General features: G+C 38.9%; 1 protein-coding gene across 1 annotated transcript in view; it reads left to right on the top strand.

The window, feature by feature from the left end:
* Nucleotides 1-8,689: 8,689 nt before the first annotated feature.
* The window catches only part of pde4d (phosphodiesterase 4D, cAMP-specific), a gene marked incomplete at its 3' end in the record, with an annotated part of 175,752 nt that continues 167,529 nt past the window's right edge, over nucleotides 8,690-16,912 (top strand). The window contains exons 1-2 of the mRNA XM_083905164.1: nucleotides 8,690-8,753; nucleotides 8,835-8,891. Of these exons, the coding sequence (XP_083761290.1) occupies nucleotides 8,847-8,891 (45 nt within the window). The 5' untranslated portion in view covers nucleotides 8,690-8,753; nucleotides 8,835-8,846. The remainder of the gene's footprint in view (nucleotides 8,754-8,834; nucleotides 8,892-16,912) is intronic.

Raw genomic sequence — 16,912 nt, 5'->3', positions numbered from 1 at the left:
TTAAACACTCAATAACCTTGATTTTTTGGTATAATCACCCAAACAGAGAGCTACTGCATTCTGTATTTTAGTCCGTTAACTTGCATTCAGAACGGCCATAATAATCCTGCGATTAGTGAAACAGTCTGAAAATGTACATTTTTAAAATGTAAATATTGCTATTTGCTGCCAGTAAGTCAGGATGACAGTATAATAATATTGTGTCCTACCCCATTAGTGAATTAAGTGATGTGTAGCATCACTACTGTCGTTTTGCTGCGTGTTATTATTCTTTTTTTCAGAGGGCGTGAAAACTTCCCATGCATGACAGTGAAAAAAAACAAACTTGGCACATAATACTGAAGGTCAAGTCTGATGCCAAACCTCCTCAACTGTGAAGGGGAGTTCTTTTTTTTGGAAACAGTCATTGTGTGTTGCAAAGCTATGGCCTTGCAACTTTTATTAGAATGTATAGCCTTGTTATGGAGTGGTACAACTGTGAATCTCCCCATATAAACATTATAATATGTTGTTTACCTGTCATCTGGACTGTAAAAAGTTGAATTTAAAAATGGATATCATGATTGATAAAGTGTCTTAAAGCACTTTTGATGTCTGTTTGCTATTGTAGTCAACATTTGTTTTTTATTGACCTCTGCCAAGGAGGTATATGTTTTTGTTATATATATATTATATGAGTTTGTTTGTCTGTTAGTCTGACTGTTAGCAACATAAGTCGAAAAGTTACAGATGGATTTGGATGAAAATGTCCACAATTGGACCAGGAATAAGTGATTCAATTTTGGGCGCGATCCGTCAATGCTATCACAGTCACTATTTTGACGGCATTGAGCTGCCTTGACGGAGGTCTGCACTCTCCGAGTGCTTTTCTAGTTCTCCCATTTGAGTAAGAATGGTGTAAAAGTGGATCTCTTTGGGTTTCATATTTAAGAAGTGAGTGATGTGAGTGAGTAAACCCAAATGCTTTGTCAGTGTGGTTGAAGATCACTCTGTTGACACGTGATGACTCCAATTCCGTATAGCCCAAAAACCCAACAACAAAATCCCGGATTCCTGCTTAGATCTTAGAGACAATATAGGACAATTATTTTGAAGCATCTTGAGGTGTGAGAGCTCATTTACATTTCAAATAAGTGTCATTCTTGGTCCAGTTGCTGTGAAATTGTTTTTCCCCGAGTTACTGCAAAAAAAGGGCTCGTCACTGTCAACAAAGTGCTTAGGGGTGGGTGGGTGGCGGCGGAAAGGGGAAACAAACGGAAATGAATTAGAGCTGTTTTGCCAGGTGTGGCTTTAAAACTGTCATTTTCAATTTATCCACACTCGAGAGTACGAGAACGTGGCCGTCTAAAAGCACGACATACCGTCGAGTGTGTCGTTCTGAAGTATAGAATAATGACCGTCATAATCCCTCTTATGCAGTGACGGTGCACGTCTATTATGTGCAGGCTGCATTTCAAGGGCGCATGTGTGTATGCATGTACGTATGTATGTCTCTGAGTGTGTATGTGTGTGTGTGTGTGTGAGGTGACAGTCCTCCAGTGGTTTGATGGTCGCTGATGAATGGACAGAGAGGATTGCTGTGACAGTTAATGGTAGCTCTCGGTGTAAAGGACAGGACAAGGTCAAGCAAACATAGGCAGAGATGTTGTACGGTGTCTTTTCATTCAATTTATTATTATTATTTTTTTTTTTTTTAAACATCATGGATATTACAAACGGCGCCACTTGGAGGAGCCACTGCTGTGTTTCAGTCTCAGTCGGTTGGAAGCCAGACTGCTGCTTTTCTCTCTTTTTTTTTTTTTTTTAAATTTAAATCATAAATCACGTATAGCTCCTTACAAGAGCTCATCTTATAATATTGTTAAAAGCCGCAGTAGCTAAATACAATGTCTTAATCAAAATGACAGTAATTTGCACTGCTATCTTTAGATAAGTGGGCGGAAAAAAACAACTCTCTGATGGAAAACTGCCAGCTGACGATGAATGAGACTGATTTGAGATTTGAGAGCATCAAACAAGTGTTAGTGCCTATTTACTGTGAAGATGTTGTGTGATTGGTAGTCATTTGTTTTAATCTGAAGTAGCTTTTACAGCTTTGCAACAGCTTGGACTGACTTGTTTACATATTGATGTAGGATTTTTGCGGTTTACCACCAAGTCTTGGATATTAACCCTTCGTGCTCACGCGGCACGGATCTGTGCCGCAGATGCGCCCTTGGTAAATTGCTGTGGGAATAATACACAACTCCTCATATCAGGTGTCTCAAACTCAAATGACCTGGGGGCCAATCTATTGTGGTCAAGAGGGGGCCGGCCTAGAGAGCAAAAAGTGGGGCGAAAAAACTGTTCACAATATTGCATCACACATATACTTAATAATACTATTTATGATGCAAAATGAATGTATTAATATCAAACCTGACTGGCTCGGGCCCTAACAAGCATATTCATATATGTAATTGAATGTTGTATATGATACGTTTAATAATGGGATAGTTATGACCAAATGTCTTATTATAACTGTTATTGACACTGTGTTTAACAGTTATAATAACTGTATATATATATATATATATATATATATATATATATATATATATATATATATATATAATAATTTTACAGACGGTGAGGTCATGTTTTCATTATAACATGACATTAAGTGGGGGGGCCGCATGTAATTGGTGCCATATATAAGAATGTGCCCAAAAACAGTTACTACATTCAAATTCAAAATACATATTTAAAATTTAGGTTTCGCTTTCTGACGTAACTGGCAACGCTCGGCAGCTGAGACTCTACTGACTGCAATGATTGGTAGACGGCGGTAGGTGGCGCCACATGCCAAAACATGATTTCAAAACATAAACATGATTTGCAGTCTGCAAAATATTTTTTTTAATGCAAATATTTTGTCTGTACTGTTGTTGTTGGTGAGTTCAGTTTGTTATATGAACATTATTCCTGAGTCTCTGTGACATATTAGGAGGATTTTATGGCCAGTTGCTTTAGATTTATTACATAATCCACCTTTAAAACACATTCTTTTTTTCTTTCTTTCTCTTTTTCGCTTTTAACTCTGTTTGTATTACTGTCTTTTATTGTACTTTACATTTGTCACGTCTGTCCAGATTTTTAAAGTTGAATTGGATTGGATAAAAATGAGCCGAGCGAAACTTTGAAATGTGACTTATTTCTTAGCACTTTTGGCTCAGGTGTGTTTGTATAGTTGGTGCAAATGTAAAAAAGAAATCATTTCATTAGATTACCTATAGGTTGTGCTGAAAAAAAAAAAGGATATGAGACAGTGGTTCTATGGCACATTTAGTACTGAAAGTAACACAGTACATAATATTTGACGAGCATTTCAGAGGAAGCTGAAGCTTCCCCCTGCTGTCTTCGAGCAATCACCACTGCTGTGCGTACATGTGTGTGTGATGGATCAGTGTGGCGGGGAGTGGTTCTTCGGTAGAACCACAGGAGGTTGATTTCTGTCTGGGCTCCGGCGTTACATAAGGCAGAGTGAGGCCTGCAGATCCCCACGGCGGAGCGATCCAGATATAAAAACTGCCCTCTGCGAATGCTATTTCTTCCCCTGTCCCTTTGATACATCCTCTGTTGGCTTTTTCAATTAACTTCCTGCCATCTTTAGGAGAGCGATGAGAGTTTATCCTGTGTGATCACATTAGGCGAGTGAGCAAAAAAAAAAAAAAAAGAAGAGCCGCGCTATGGTTTCTGCTCTCGCACGCCCATAGAAGGTCGTGGCTGTCTCATGTGCTCTAAATTTCAGCTGCTGTGTGAAATGTCTCTTTTTCTCTTGTCGAGCTCCCACAGCTGCTTATTGAATAATCACTCAAAAGTATCTCAGCCTTTTATTGCAGACGCTGTGTTGAATAAGAGTCACCGTCATTGTCTCTGCAGACAAATCTGCAGCAACGACGATAGGAAGCAAGTTTGTGTTTTGTTCAGTTTGACGTGCTGGAGTAAGATTATACATCATCCCTGACAATAACTCTTAGGACACAGAGCATTTAGGCTGATTTTTTTTTACCATTATTATGTTAAAATGCATATACAGAGGCTGTAAGAATGTACAAAATAAGGAAAACTAAAATTGATAAAACGAGTAAACAATAATTTCCTGAATCTGAATTGTGTGTTTATAAAACGAACTAAAAAGTAAAATTGTAGCGAAAATAATACTTAGTCCTTTTCAGTTCATATGAAGTGTATTTTTGAAAGGTTTTTAATTGAGACACAATACTTGCACCTGGCAAATACTAAACTAAACAAAAACTAAGCATTTACAAAAATATACATATATAAAAAATATTAAATTGAACTAATTTAAAAAAACCTTGCATAGAACTTGATTAGAACGTGTCGCTAGTTCCTTCAGAATCGGCAGTTTATCATGGTTGACGCAACGTCTTAAGTGATATTCGTATTCACGTAGCAACCTCCGCATTAAAACCACTTAAACCAGGGGTCTCAAACTCAAATGACCTCTGGGCCAATGCACATCTATTGTGGTCAAGAGGGGGCCGGCCTAGAGAACAACTGTTCACAATATTGCATCATGATACCACACGTATACTTAATAATACTATTTATGATGGAAAATTAATGTATTAATATCAAAAACAGACATTTATTTTAAATTACATAAATAATAGTGTGGACAACTGTAATTAAAATTTGTACCAGGAGGCGTTTCGGCCACTGCCATTCGTGGCTCGGGCCCTAACAAGCGTATTGTTGTAATGTAATTGAATACATTTAATAATGGGATGACCCATTATGACCAAATGTCTTATTATTACGGTTATAAAAAACATTACAACAATTACATCACTTCGCTGGCAGCTTGTGGCTCAGCTACACACTGTGTTTAAAAGACGCTGAGGTCACGGGCCATGTTTTCATTATAACATGATATTAAGTGGGGGGGGGCACATGTAATTGATTGGGGGGCCGCCAGTTTGAGACGCCTGACTTAAACTGTTCTCTATGGAATGGCACAGAATATGTTTTGCGGTGAGCTCGGCGGTGATCGGACAAATGCGGCAAAAAAAAACGTCACTTCCACGGAAGCTCAGCTTCTCTCTGAGTCAATGGTGCGGGTGTGAAGTGTCCATTTTCATTTGTACATATACGCAGAGTAACATATACGGTAGCATTTCAGTTTCACATAATTATCACGTTTCCTTGTTTCTAGTTGTTTGTTTGCAGAGTTTTCTGTAAGAATTCATGTATAAATAACTGGGCCTGAAATGAGCTCGCCCTGTTTCAAAGACCAGCGACTGCCGCTGAAGCACTCACACATGCACAAATAAGGTCTTCCTGTCTGTGAAACAACAATAGACGCGAAGGGCTTTTGTCCACAAACACTAGACGCGCTGCTGACTGACAGGCTTTGAAAGTGAAATCTGGTGTCGCTGGTTATTCAGCTGAAAAAATATGTCGCCCGTGACAGAGAAAGCGTGAATGAAACACAGGCCTCCTTGTCCCCCCCGGAAAAATGACACCTTTAAACTGCGTGACCTGTATGTCTCGCTCTACATAAAAAAAAAAAAAAAACACGTTGGAATGTCCTCAAAACAAGATAAGAATCTGAATGTAATGTGGCGATCATTTACATATTCCTAAGCAGTAATTTGGCTGCACATTTTTAACGGAGATTTTTGAATGCCAGCGTGTATGTGTCGTCTTTGTGCAGTGATCAGGAGCATGTATAACAAGATGAATGCCTGGCGGAGATCAAGGGTGTGAGATGGTTTATACATCTCATTCTTGCTCTGTGTTCCTCTGTATCGGGAGCTTTATCTCCTGCTGCTATTACCGCTTAATTAGCCTGTGTGTTCCAAGGTTAAAAAATCCTCATCATGTTTCAGCTATAGGCCCAGTCTTAAGTGACGGCGGTGGATTGAAAGTCAGGGGAGTTTATTTCAATTAGTTTTCCCGGCTCTCTTTGTTCCACCAAAGCCGCAATAGACTTAAGTATACTATGCAAATTCATGTGACATTATACGTTTTGAAAGTGGTGGCCTATAATGGCGACGTGATTTGCACCGAGGCCCAATGCTTCTGACAGATGCAAAATGTCAACCGCATCGCCGTGTGTAAAAAAACGTGGGAGAGTCAGTTTTTTTTTTTCTTCTTCTCTTTGCCGAGAGCTATTTAGAACCTGAGAATAGCAGCGTTTACTGATAAGCAGCAAAACTGCCATCTAGACAAATACAAATCAATTTGTGTTTTTTTTTTCCTTGACAGGCACTTGATTAATAGAAGTGTCGGACGTGCCGAGTACAACGTAGCCGGCAAAGACTGTGCAGAAAGCACCTTCAGCACAGGGTCTGATTATGACTGTGCTTATTAGTAACAACATTTTTGATGCTTTTTTAAAATAAATCTTGTTTGATTTTCAGCCCTCTAACTGTGGTTAATTGTGATGGTTTGTACCATGGATTTTTTTTTAACATTAAAGGTCCCATTATACCCTATTTATCCAAGTTAAACCAGTTCCCTGGTGTCCTAATGAACATGTCTGTGACATGCTTTGGTCAAAATACCATAAGGATGAAGCACCACAGCAGCTCAATCACCCTGCCAAAACAGCCCTGTTCAGAACGCTCTGTTTAGTAGTATCTCTTAAAAAAAAGAAAAGTAAAACAAAACTTAAGGGACAGGAAATGACATCGGCCACAGAGGCTACTGGGAGCTAACAGCAGTTAGCATTTGGAAAAGTGATCATTTGCAGGCTCTAGCAGGCACATTGCCGTCATATATAACATGTATCCACTGGACAGATAAATCCTCCGAGGCTGGAAGTTTGTGTAGAACTCTGTGCTGCACTGTGGAGCCAAGAATAGAACTTTTCGCAGACTTCCGGTTTTCGGATGCCCTTGCCCTCGCCCGCACTCTCCCGTTTTTTTAGGGACAAAGCGCAGCTCCAAAAGACAACAATTCCAGGAATTTAGCGCATTGTGACGTCCCAGTCAGCGCGGAAGTCAACATCGCGTGTTTTATCTCCTGTACTTGGACTGAGGAGGACCACAAAAACATGAGTGAGTCATCTTTCTTCACACTTTGCCGACTGATAGCACCTCCAGAGTCTCAAATATAAGGATTTAAATGATTAAAAAGTTGTGTTAAAAACAGAGAACCCTTTAAAACCCCATTTCCTGAATAATCTACCTGGAGCCAAAAAGGGTTCTCCTATGAGGACAAGCCGAAGAACCTTACATGGTTCTACTAAGCACTTTTATTTCTAAGAGTATAACATCCCCGCCCCCCAATCTCACTCCACACTAAATTCCAAACTTGAGAGTCCTGCATTACGCTAAAATAAAATCCCAGCCAGTACCCTGACACCTATGCAGTAACTTACAGTAGATATTCACAGAACAACCCATTGGGTTACGTGATTTCTGACCGATAAAGACAAGTAGGACGCCATTTCCTGATGTTGTTGTGGTTATTTGTGGCCGCTCAGTCTGAATTGCACCGTTCTCCCCTGTTCAAAATAGCAAATCATAAGGATGAACTGCTGCAAACATGATTGGTTATAAATATACCAAGAATACTGAGAAACTACAATAACAGTCAAAAATATGTGTTTATTTTATGTGCACGTACACCTTGATTGTGCTCCTTAATGTGAGAATTGTTTTTCTTTCTTTTTTTCCATGAAGACAGGGGGGTTTATTTTACCCAAGGCGACATCACGCAAAGACAGTGCACCCTGTCATAACAAATGTAATCTCCTCTCCCTCTTTCTCTGCCCAGAGCTGAATTGATGGAGACAATATGTCTGTTTTTTTTCCTGTCTGTGGTAATTACCTGGCAACTTTTATTTAGTGGGGAGTTGAAAGACCAGCGTGGAGAGTGTTGGATAATGTGTGTGAACGGTTTCTCATTCGAAATACAGTACATCAAGTGTTGCTGATCATATTTTTTTTAGTGCGAATATTTAGGCTGCGCTGTTGTTGTTGTTGGTGAATTCAGTTTGTTATATGAACATTATTCCTGAGTCTCTGTGACATATTAGGAGGATTTTACGGCCAGTTGCTTTAGATTTATTACATAATGCCCCTTTAAATTGTGTGTATGTGTCACAGAGACAGAGTCAGAGAGGCAGGTGTAAGCTCTGGGTTATTAGGCCAGATAAACAGAAGTGAGTTGTGTAACTCTGGCTGATAATTCACTGACCTTTACCTTTTACACTCTAATGCATTCTAATAGGCCAGTGGATCCCAGCATGGCTCCTTCTCACCTGCACACACACACACACACACACACACACACACACACACACACACACACACACACACACACACACACACACACACACACACACACGCACAAGTCTGGTTTCCATGACTTCAGAGGACAGTGTATTGACTTATAGCCATTTTGTGGAGACTTACTCTGACCTTAACCAAAATGACTACTTGCCTAATCCTAACCTTAAAATAATTATGTGTTCACTTCAAAATGTTGTAATGTTTGATTTAGGTCCCCACAGCATTAGTGATACCACACACTCCTATAAATGAACTGACTAACCCTTAAACCAGGTCTTAACACTTAAAAAAGCCCTTTAAAGTGGTGGGCATACAAAAATGTCCACACAAGGCCAATATGTCCTCTCAATAATGGGTTTGTACTTGTTTTTGGACCTCACAAAGATATAGATACAAGTCCACACCTATTCACTGAACATTCGATCGTCAAGGCAAAACCTCCAGGAGGTGAAATACACTTTGTAAAAAGTATTATCATTATTATTATTATTTAAATGTGTGACTAAGCCCCTCCTCCTTTCTTCAAAGGTTGAACACACCATGCAAAAGGATGATCCGTCCGGGGAGGACAGCCAGCAGGATAGTGTAAGTAAAATGTGATCTCTTTTTTTTTTTTTTCATATACCATATTATTTTGTCCGTTAGCTAATCATCCTGTGTGTGGGGGTCACAGGGCAGGGGTCCACCATCCACGTATTCTCGAATTAAGTTATTCACAATCACACCTATGATTTAGGACCTTATTAGGGTTTTATTATAGATGGGCCCATGTGAAAAACACAGTCAACATGAGATGAATCTTAATTGAAACTGACTTGTGTGATTATGCCTGAACTCTTTCTGTGGATCACTAGAAAATGTATTGGGGATATTTTGCACATCCCAGACTCGGTGAGGTGAATCTTTTGGCAGCAATGAATATTATTCAAAACAAATTCCAGCGTAGTGTTTGTGATGCTCGGTGAGGGATGGTTTCTGCACAAAAAAAACCCTCACAAATTTGGACTATGTAAAATATTAAACATTCAAAGTCGAGTCACTGTCAGGTGCCTCATTAGTGATTATTCAAACACGCAGGTTGTTATAGCTTGAATTATTATTTTTCTTCATTTTTTGGGGGGCTTCATTTCCAGATTGAAATATTGAAATATATGAAGATACTAATCTTGGGCGTCAACGTTAACGCACGCCGCGTTTCCATGACGACTGACCTGAAAAGACGCGCGTGACGTCATGTTTACGTGACTCCGGATTGTTAAAATGAGTCTCTAAAGTAACTCAAAACTTAAAAAAACACGCACACATACGCAGTACAGAGATACGCTGGTTATTTGTAGCGCTGCTATTTTCGTTTAATAAACAGCGCTAATGGCGCTAATGGAGCTAATGCAGCTAACGAAGCTAACTGGTAATCGATACCTGGCCTCTGGTGTTAACCTAGTGCCCAGTTCTAGTAGTTACTGATTATACAACATTAAGGCAATAACTTTCACTCAAATCCGCTTCATTTCTGATGAATTCTCACCGTTAAAAGACTCTAAAGCTGAATTATTAAAATTTTAAACATTCAGATTGTTTACTATTGTAATTTTCAAAATATGAAAATAATAATAATTTTTTTGTCTGACACATTTTTTTATATCATCTATTTATTCATTTATGATGGGACAGTGCATATTAATGAACATAAACATGTAAATATGCAAGATTATAGGCAAAGCTACTTTCCATCTTCAGTCCCTTGGTAGGTGAATGCAACACAACACAACACAACACAACACAACACTTTAAAGAAACAACAGAAAAAAAATAGTTTTAAGAGAGGACTTAAAATCGATAATATTGAAGGACACGTAGTTCACAAATATAGTTAGTGAACCAAATTTATGATACAAAATTAAATGGAATCAAAAATGCACTAAATAATATATGGAAAACTTTAATTAAAACACCAAAACAAGCTCAACTATATAATTCTACATAAAAATTTAATATATGTGTGATAATTGTCATAAATATAACCTAATGTCTTATTATCAATAAGTAAATATATTATTTATGAAAATAGCTCTGTCTCAGCCACTCGTTGCAGGGGTCAGGGGTCAATTCTCTTATATAATAGCAGCTCTATTATAATAAATAACACATCTTACAAAATCTATTACCGTGGTTATTTATCAACAAGGAGAACCAATAATTGAAGTGATTTAACCATAAATGAAACATTACACTAATTGAAGTTAATTCTTCCCTCCATCACCCATCCCCCACGTCAGCTACACATCACCATCAACATCATCCTGACTGTATATGTGGGCTTTTTCACACGAGAGTTATGTGCAAGCTGTCCGTCACCCACCGCTATCCATCTGGATTTAATAGATTTGATTCCTGGAAATCCTGACAAACTTTGTGACCAGAGAGCCGTTGGTGCTCCACCAGAGGCTGGGGATCTCAGACGGAGAGCAGCAGCAGACGCTATCGGGCCGATCACCCCATGCATGAATAAGAGATTCAATCATACTCTACGGTTATTGACCTTGAGCTGAAGTTCAGAGCGTCTTAGGCCGACATCAGACAGGAAATGCATAGACTATGTAATGTAATTCTACTCTAGTGAGAATATAAATGACTGAACTAAAGTTTTTTTTTTTTTTACACTTAGTATCTTCTTTATCCAACCTCTACTCGTCAATAGCTACAGGGATGGAAAGCAACACCGATGCTAACTGGTTTTTTTTGTTTGTTTTTTTGTTGCTTCTATTTCTGTCACATCTTTGCTTTCTACTTAGCATGTTCGCCATTTAGCCCCCGTGGGCCCTGTTTTATCACTTTTGGTGAGTCACTGTAGCATCCAGTCAGCCCTGAAGATGTAGAAAAGACTGGAAAAAGAAAGAAGAAGGAGGCAGTCATCATACATCGTTACAGATGCCACCTAACACCGCCATTAACTCGATAACTTACCGTATAATCTATACCTATCTATTTTATAATCTTTTGTTTATCTCAAACGCAAATGAACTGGGGGGGGACTATTTGGGGGGAAAAAGCAGCTGCTCAGTCAAAATTATATCATTGTAATCTGATATTGCAATAACAATGTTTTTGGTGATGTTTCACAGAATTTCAAACTCAAAATAAACATGTATTTATGCTGCAAAATGAATCTTTGCATCAAAAACACACACATAAATAACTCATTATACCTTTATTTATCAACCCTCTTACACTATGACCATGGATGTAGTGAGGTTGCCTGGATTTATTTCCACTTCATGGCTGTAGAATTGTCAGAAACATGTTCAACTGGAAAAGCACTCGGAGAGCGCTGACCTCCGCCATGGCGGCTCAGCCCCCCACTGCCCCTCCCCCCCCTACAGATCACGCCCAAAATGTAATCACTTGTTCCTGGTCCCATTGCGGACATTTCCTGAAAATTTCCAATCCAAATCCGTCTGTGACTTTTCGAGTAATGTTGCTAACAGACAGAGAGACAAACAAACAAACTCCGGGCGAAAAACATAATGTCTCCTTGGCGGAGGAGGTCACTAAGTGAGTGCTTCTGCTTCCTTTTTCCAAGATAACTTTCACTTGCAATATCTGGCAGTTACTGAGAAGCTGACGTCACAAACGTGTGACGCGCTGCTGAATCGCTAACCCTACCCCTGTGGTTCCGATGGCTACCGTAATGACAAGTATACGGGCGCGAAGCTCTTTTCCTCTGTTTTCCGGTATCCATTCATCTGTCTTCTACCGCTTTATCTGCCTACGTGAGAGTCACGTTCGAGGTGCTGTGCCAATCTCACATATCTCACATATCTGACATAGGGCGAAAGGCGGGGTCACACCTTGGACAGATCGCCAGTCCATAGTTTTTGACTTCACAAACGCTCTAGGAGTTACGGTAATGCGAAGTACGCAAGTGGTGGGCCACAGGAAATCGACAGGAGGGCCGCGAGTTTGAGACCTGTGATTTATAGGGTGATTGAGGGTTTTTCATACAGAATGAAATGGAGTCCTGTTTAGCAGTTTTCAAAATGTCAAACAGGCCATTGTCGCCGCCGCTGAGGATCCCACACATTTACACTGGCGTGGTACATATAGAAAGCATATTATTATCTCTTCTGTGGAGCTAATACATGGGAAAAAGCACCAAAGTCAGAGGTCACGGACGGATCAACATTTAAAGACACGACTGCCTGAGAGAACGATGCTTCTAATCCTCTCGACACACAATTAAGAAGCAGAAAATATAACTGACCTTAAAGTGGAATAAAATCACCATTAATAAGGAAAAATCCGATTGATTATTCGCATTTGTGTCTCCGTACGAGCAAGCAATTCTACACCGTATAGCATTTATTTGGTTTGTAGAGTATGTAACGTTACGTAAGAGGGTTGTTGTGGTTTGTTGCTGTAATAGATTTAGGGATCGGGGCGAGCGGCGGGTTCGTGTCACGATGTGCTGGTGATTAACGACGTCATCAATTTACGAGAAATGAATCAAAGAGAACAGAGAACAGAGAAGGTCGAGGCGAGAGTGAAGAAGTGGAAGAAAAAAACCTGAAAAAGCAGCAGAGATGCTTCCTCGTCGTCCTCGGGGGGGGGCATATCGAGGTAGAGCGGGGACACGGGCTGTGCTGATGAATACGTTTTACAAGGCTCTTAGGGGCTGTCCAATCGGGCGGCGCCGTCGGTGAATAGTCATGAGTCACCTTATAAGCGTCGCCGTGGTTACGCCGTTGTGACTGTGGCCTTGTGAATGCGACGAGGGAAATGGAAATGGGCCGAATGCCGCTCCGTCTCCTTCCCACGCACATCTTGATCGCCAATTAGAGCCCAGCAGGGAAGCATCCAGGTCATGAGTCTGGGCCTTTCCAGCCTGGAAGGATCATTGATGGTGAGTTTGAGGAAAGGGGTTGATTTCCCAAATTGAATCAATTATGATTCAAAAGCTCTCAATTTGATTTTGAATTGCGATTTGATTCTGTCACTCCAGTTATAGGGGCCTGTGTATGTGATGTGTGTGCAAGGTGTTAATAGCTTCTGAAATACAACCTGACATGAGGCTGTAAGCTATAGCTTTGCCTTCAAAGACTAAGTAAGTTAAAGCCTTACACAAAAAGGTCATAGATTGTAAAAGACATTTATATATATAAAAAAAAAAAAAACGAAATCAGTGATGATGGTTCCAGCTATAATGTCTGGGAATTGCGGGAGGAGGCCGAGGTGGGTTTGGCTTGAATTATTCAATGACTTAAAGTCGAATTAATCATGATTAAAGCCATCGGGCAACGATCACATACTGGCAGAGTGAGGGGAGCAGAAATGGATCACAGGATATTAAATGAAAAGAGCTGGGAAATTCGATTAAAAAAGGATCGGGGGGGGGCAGCGTGATGTGGGGAGTGGGAAAAAAGTGACAGAGATAAAATAAAGAAATTGTACAAAGGAAAATGGACTAAAGTCAGCGGGACAGCACTTAATGATTCCCCTGTTCTCTTTCTCACTCTTCTTATCAAACGTAAAAACTCCTATTGTGCAGTTTTTTCTATGAAATGATCAATTCCCTGTGCTCAAGTCCTGAAAACCTGTTGGGATTTGACAGAAACGCTGGCAATTGTCCATGACAATATATTGCCATATATATGTTGTCAACATTTTACTGCATCATACACAGCAAAGAGCAACAACCCAATACGACAAAGCCGACACAATAACATCCGTCTTCTTATCTGTTATTAGCCAGGCCAAGTGCAAACAGTGTTAATTGTTTTTTTTTGGGGGGGGGGGGGGGGGGCTACTGCTTATCTACCTTTTTATTTTTTTTATTTACAAGACCATGGAGCAATCTCCGGCATATTTAAACCATGTAATTAGATTAGCAGGGGATCTCCATGCAATTGGGACACAGTCAGGCACTCTGGGAAATTATTATTTTTTTTATTTTTTTTACTCAAACCTGCCAAAACTGGGTCAAACTAGTTTTTTTTTGTAATCTCTCTGGTCTCTGTGCTCGTGTCAGATTCTGTCAGCCTTGTCTTTTGTCTGCGTGAAGTTTGCACGCGTAGACAGTCGCGTGTGCACAATCGTGCACAGGCACAGGTAGAAAAGTAGACAAGCTTGATATTTATTTATTTATTCATTTATTTATTTATTTGTGGGTGTTCTCTAGAAATTACCACCCGCTCGCCATCCTAATTTCACAGCCTGTTGACTGTGTTTAAAGTGTTATTAATCTTGCATGAGGTGTGCTCAGTGTGGGTGTGGATTTGATGCATGAACAGAGGTGTGTAAACTCTGCCTGGGAAGGTTGACATGAAGGATTCATGGAGGGATGACTCTGGCATCGTGTTAGTGTCAAATTCATTCAATTCCACATTAGGTTTATGGATGACAGACGCCATCCTTCTCACTTTTTTCCCTCACTTTAAAACAATCCTGACTACGACTGTGTTTGAAGATCGGCTTTTCTGTGAGTGGATAAAAGACACAACGAGTGGGCTCCACCTTTTGAATTACAGTGTAGAGACTGATGGAGGATTAGGGCCAGAGTTAAGAATTCTGTTTTATCTTTCTAGAAGAAAGTTGGAATATTATGAGAAAAAAGTCAAAATCTTATGAGAATAAAGTTATAATCTTGTGAGAATAAAGTCGTAATGTTATGAGAATAAAAGCGTAATATTATGAGAATAAAGTCGTAATCTTGTGAGAATAAAGTCGTAATATTATGAGAATAAAGTCGTTATATTATGAGAATAAAGTCGTAATATTATGAGAATAAATTCGTAATATTATGAGAATAAAGTCGTAATATTATGAGAATAAATTTGTAATATTATGAGAATGAAGTCGTAATATTATGAGAATAAATTCGTAATATTATGAGAATAAATTCGTAATATTATGAGAATAAAGTCGTAATATTATGAGAATAAATTCGTAATATTATGAGAATAAAGTCGTAATCTTGTGAGAATAAAGTCGGAATATTTCAAGAATAAAGTCGTAATGTTATGAGAATAAAGTTGTAATATTATGAGAATAAAGTCCTAATCTTATGAGAATAAAGTCCTAATCTTGTGAGAATAAAGTCGGAATATTTCAAGAATAAAGTCGTAATCTTATGAGAATAAAATCGTAATCTTGTGAGAATAAAGTCGTAATCTTGTGAGAATAAAGTAGTAATATTATGAGAATAAAGTCGTAATCTTATGAGAATAAAAGCGTAATCTTGTGAGAATAAAGTCGTAATCTTGTGAGAATAAAGTAGTAATATTATGAGAATAAAGTCATAATCCAATGAGAATAAAGTGTAAAACAGCTTTGAGGTTTGGAAAGTACGATATAAATGCAAACCATTTATCATTCTATGCCAGGTAAAATAAATGTAATAATAATGCATAGTTGTTAGAGACCATTCACATGAGGTTCTTATTAAATATTAACTATATATGCTATTGATGGTATTGCTATCTAAATCTGTATCACAGCCAATATTCAACTGAAGCGTGACTTGGGAAAAGTTATATACCAATTAAAATCAAAATTGCAATATGTATCAGAAAAAATGCAAGTTAGATATTTTACCCAGATTATTCAACCCAACTGTGTCTGATGTTATTACACTTATTGGCGCTATTTGTTGGATTAAATAACATTATCAGAAAATTAATTAAAATTTTTTTTTATTATGGGCCAATAAATCTTTACTCTGAATATTATCATGCACCTACTTTGCATAAATAGAGAGAGTGGATACTTTGAACCTGTCACGTCTATGCGGCACATTTTTCCGGCTCTGTTGCTGAACTCTCTCGGTTATTTAAAAATTCCTCGCTGGTCACTGACCTGTGCATTTTTGCCCCCGGAGCCAAAGAAGACGGCCGTTTCTTTCTCCTGCCTCAGGCGAATAGATGGAGGTGCTCTTTGAAACAAATTGATTCTTTTCTTTCACGTCCATTTTGTGACACGTCGGTAAACTGTTGTTACTTCTTTATCATCTGTCCGGCTATTTTTCTGCCTTTCCCTCGCGACTCATTTTTCTCACTTCATGCTGCTGAGATAAATGGGAAGAAAGAGGATGTGGCGTCGCTACCACTACCCTCTGTGTTTGTTTTGTTTTCCGTCTTTCTGTCGCGCTGGGGGAAATTGGCCACTTTAGCAACCTTGTTAGAAAAGTAGGTATTTTTATCTGGTGTGTCGTTCCGAATCAGTCCCAATTATTTAGATTACATGTGTATTCATGTTGTGCTTAATGTGAACGGAGATGTAAGAAAGAAATGCATGCTGGGAATGTTGAAGGACAGAAATGTCTTCTGATGTGAAGAAAAAAAAAAAAAAAACAGCAACGGATGTCGAGCAGATGCAAGGAGACGTTCAATAACCTGCAGAGCTCTGTGTGAATTAGAGGAGCTTTAAATTTGACCATTGTTTTCTGATGGCTGAAGGTGAAACTGGACCTTTAAACCTTTAAAATCTAAGCCTGATAAGCCTCAGAATAAGTGATTTTTGACATTTTTTCTATAGTATATTATATAATAGTAATATTAAAGGTGCATTATGTAGTAAATTTAAAGCAACTGGCCATAAAATCCTCCTATTAT

The sequence above is a fragment of the Microchirus variegatus genome, assembly GCF_963457635.1.
Source record: "Microchirus variegatus genome assembly, chromosome: 18".
Classification (NCBI taxonomy): Eukaryota; Metazoa; Chordata; class Actinopteri; order Pleuronectiformes; family Soleidae; genus Microchirus; species Microchirus variegatus.
This window is presented reverse-complemented; position numbering and strand designations above follow the sequence as displayed.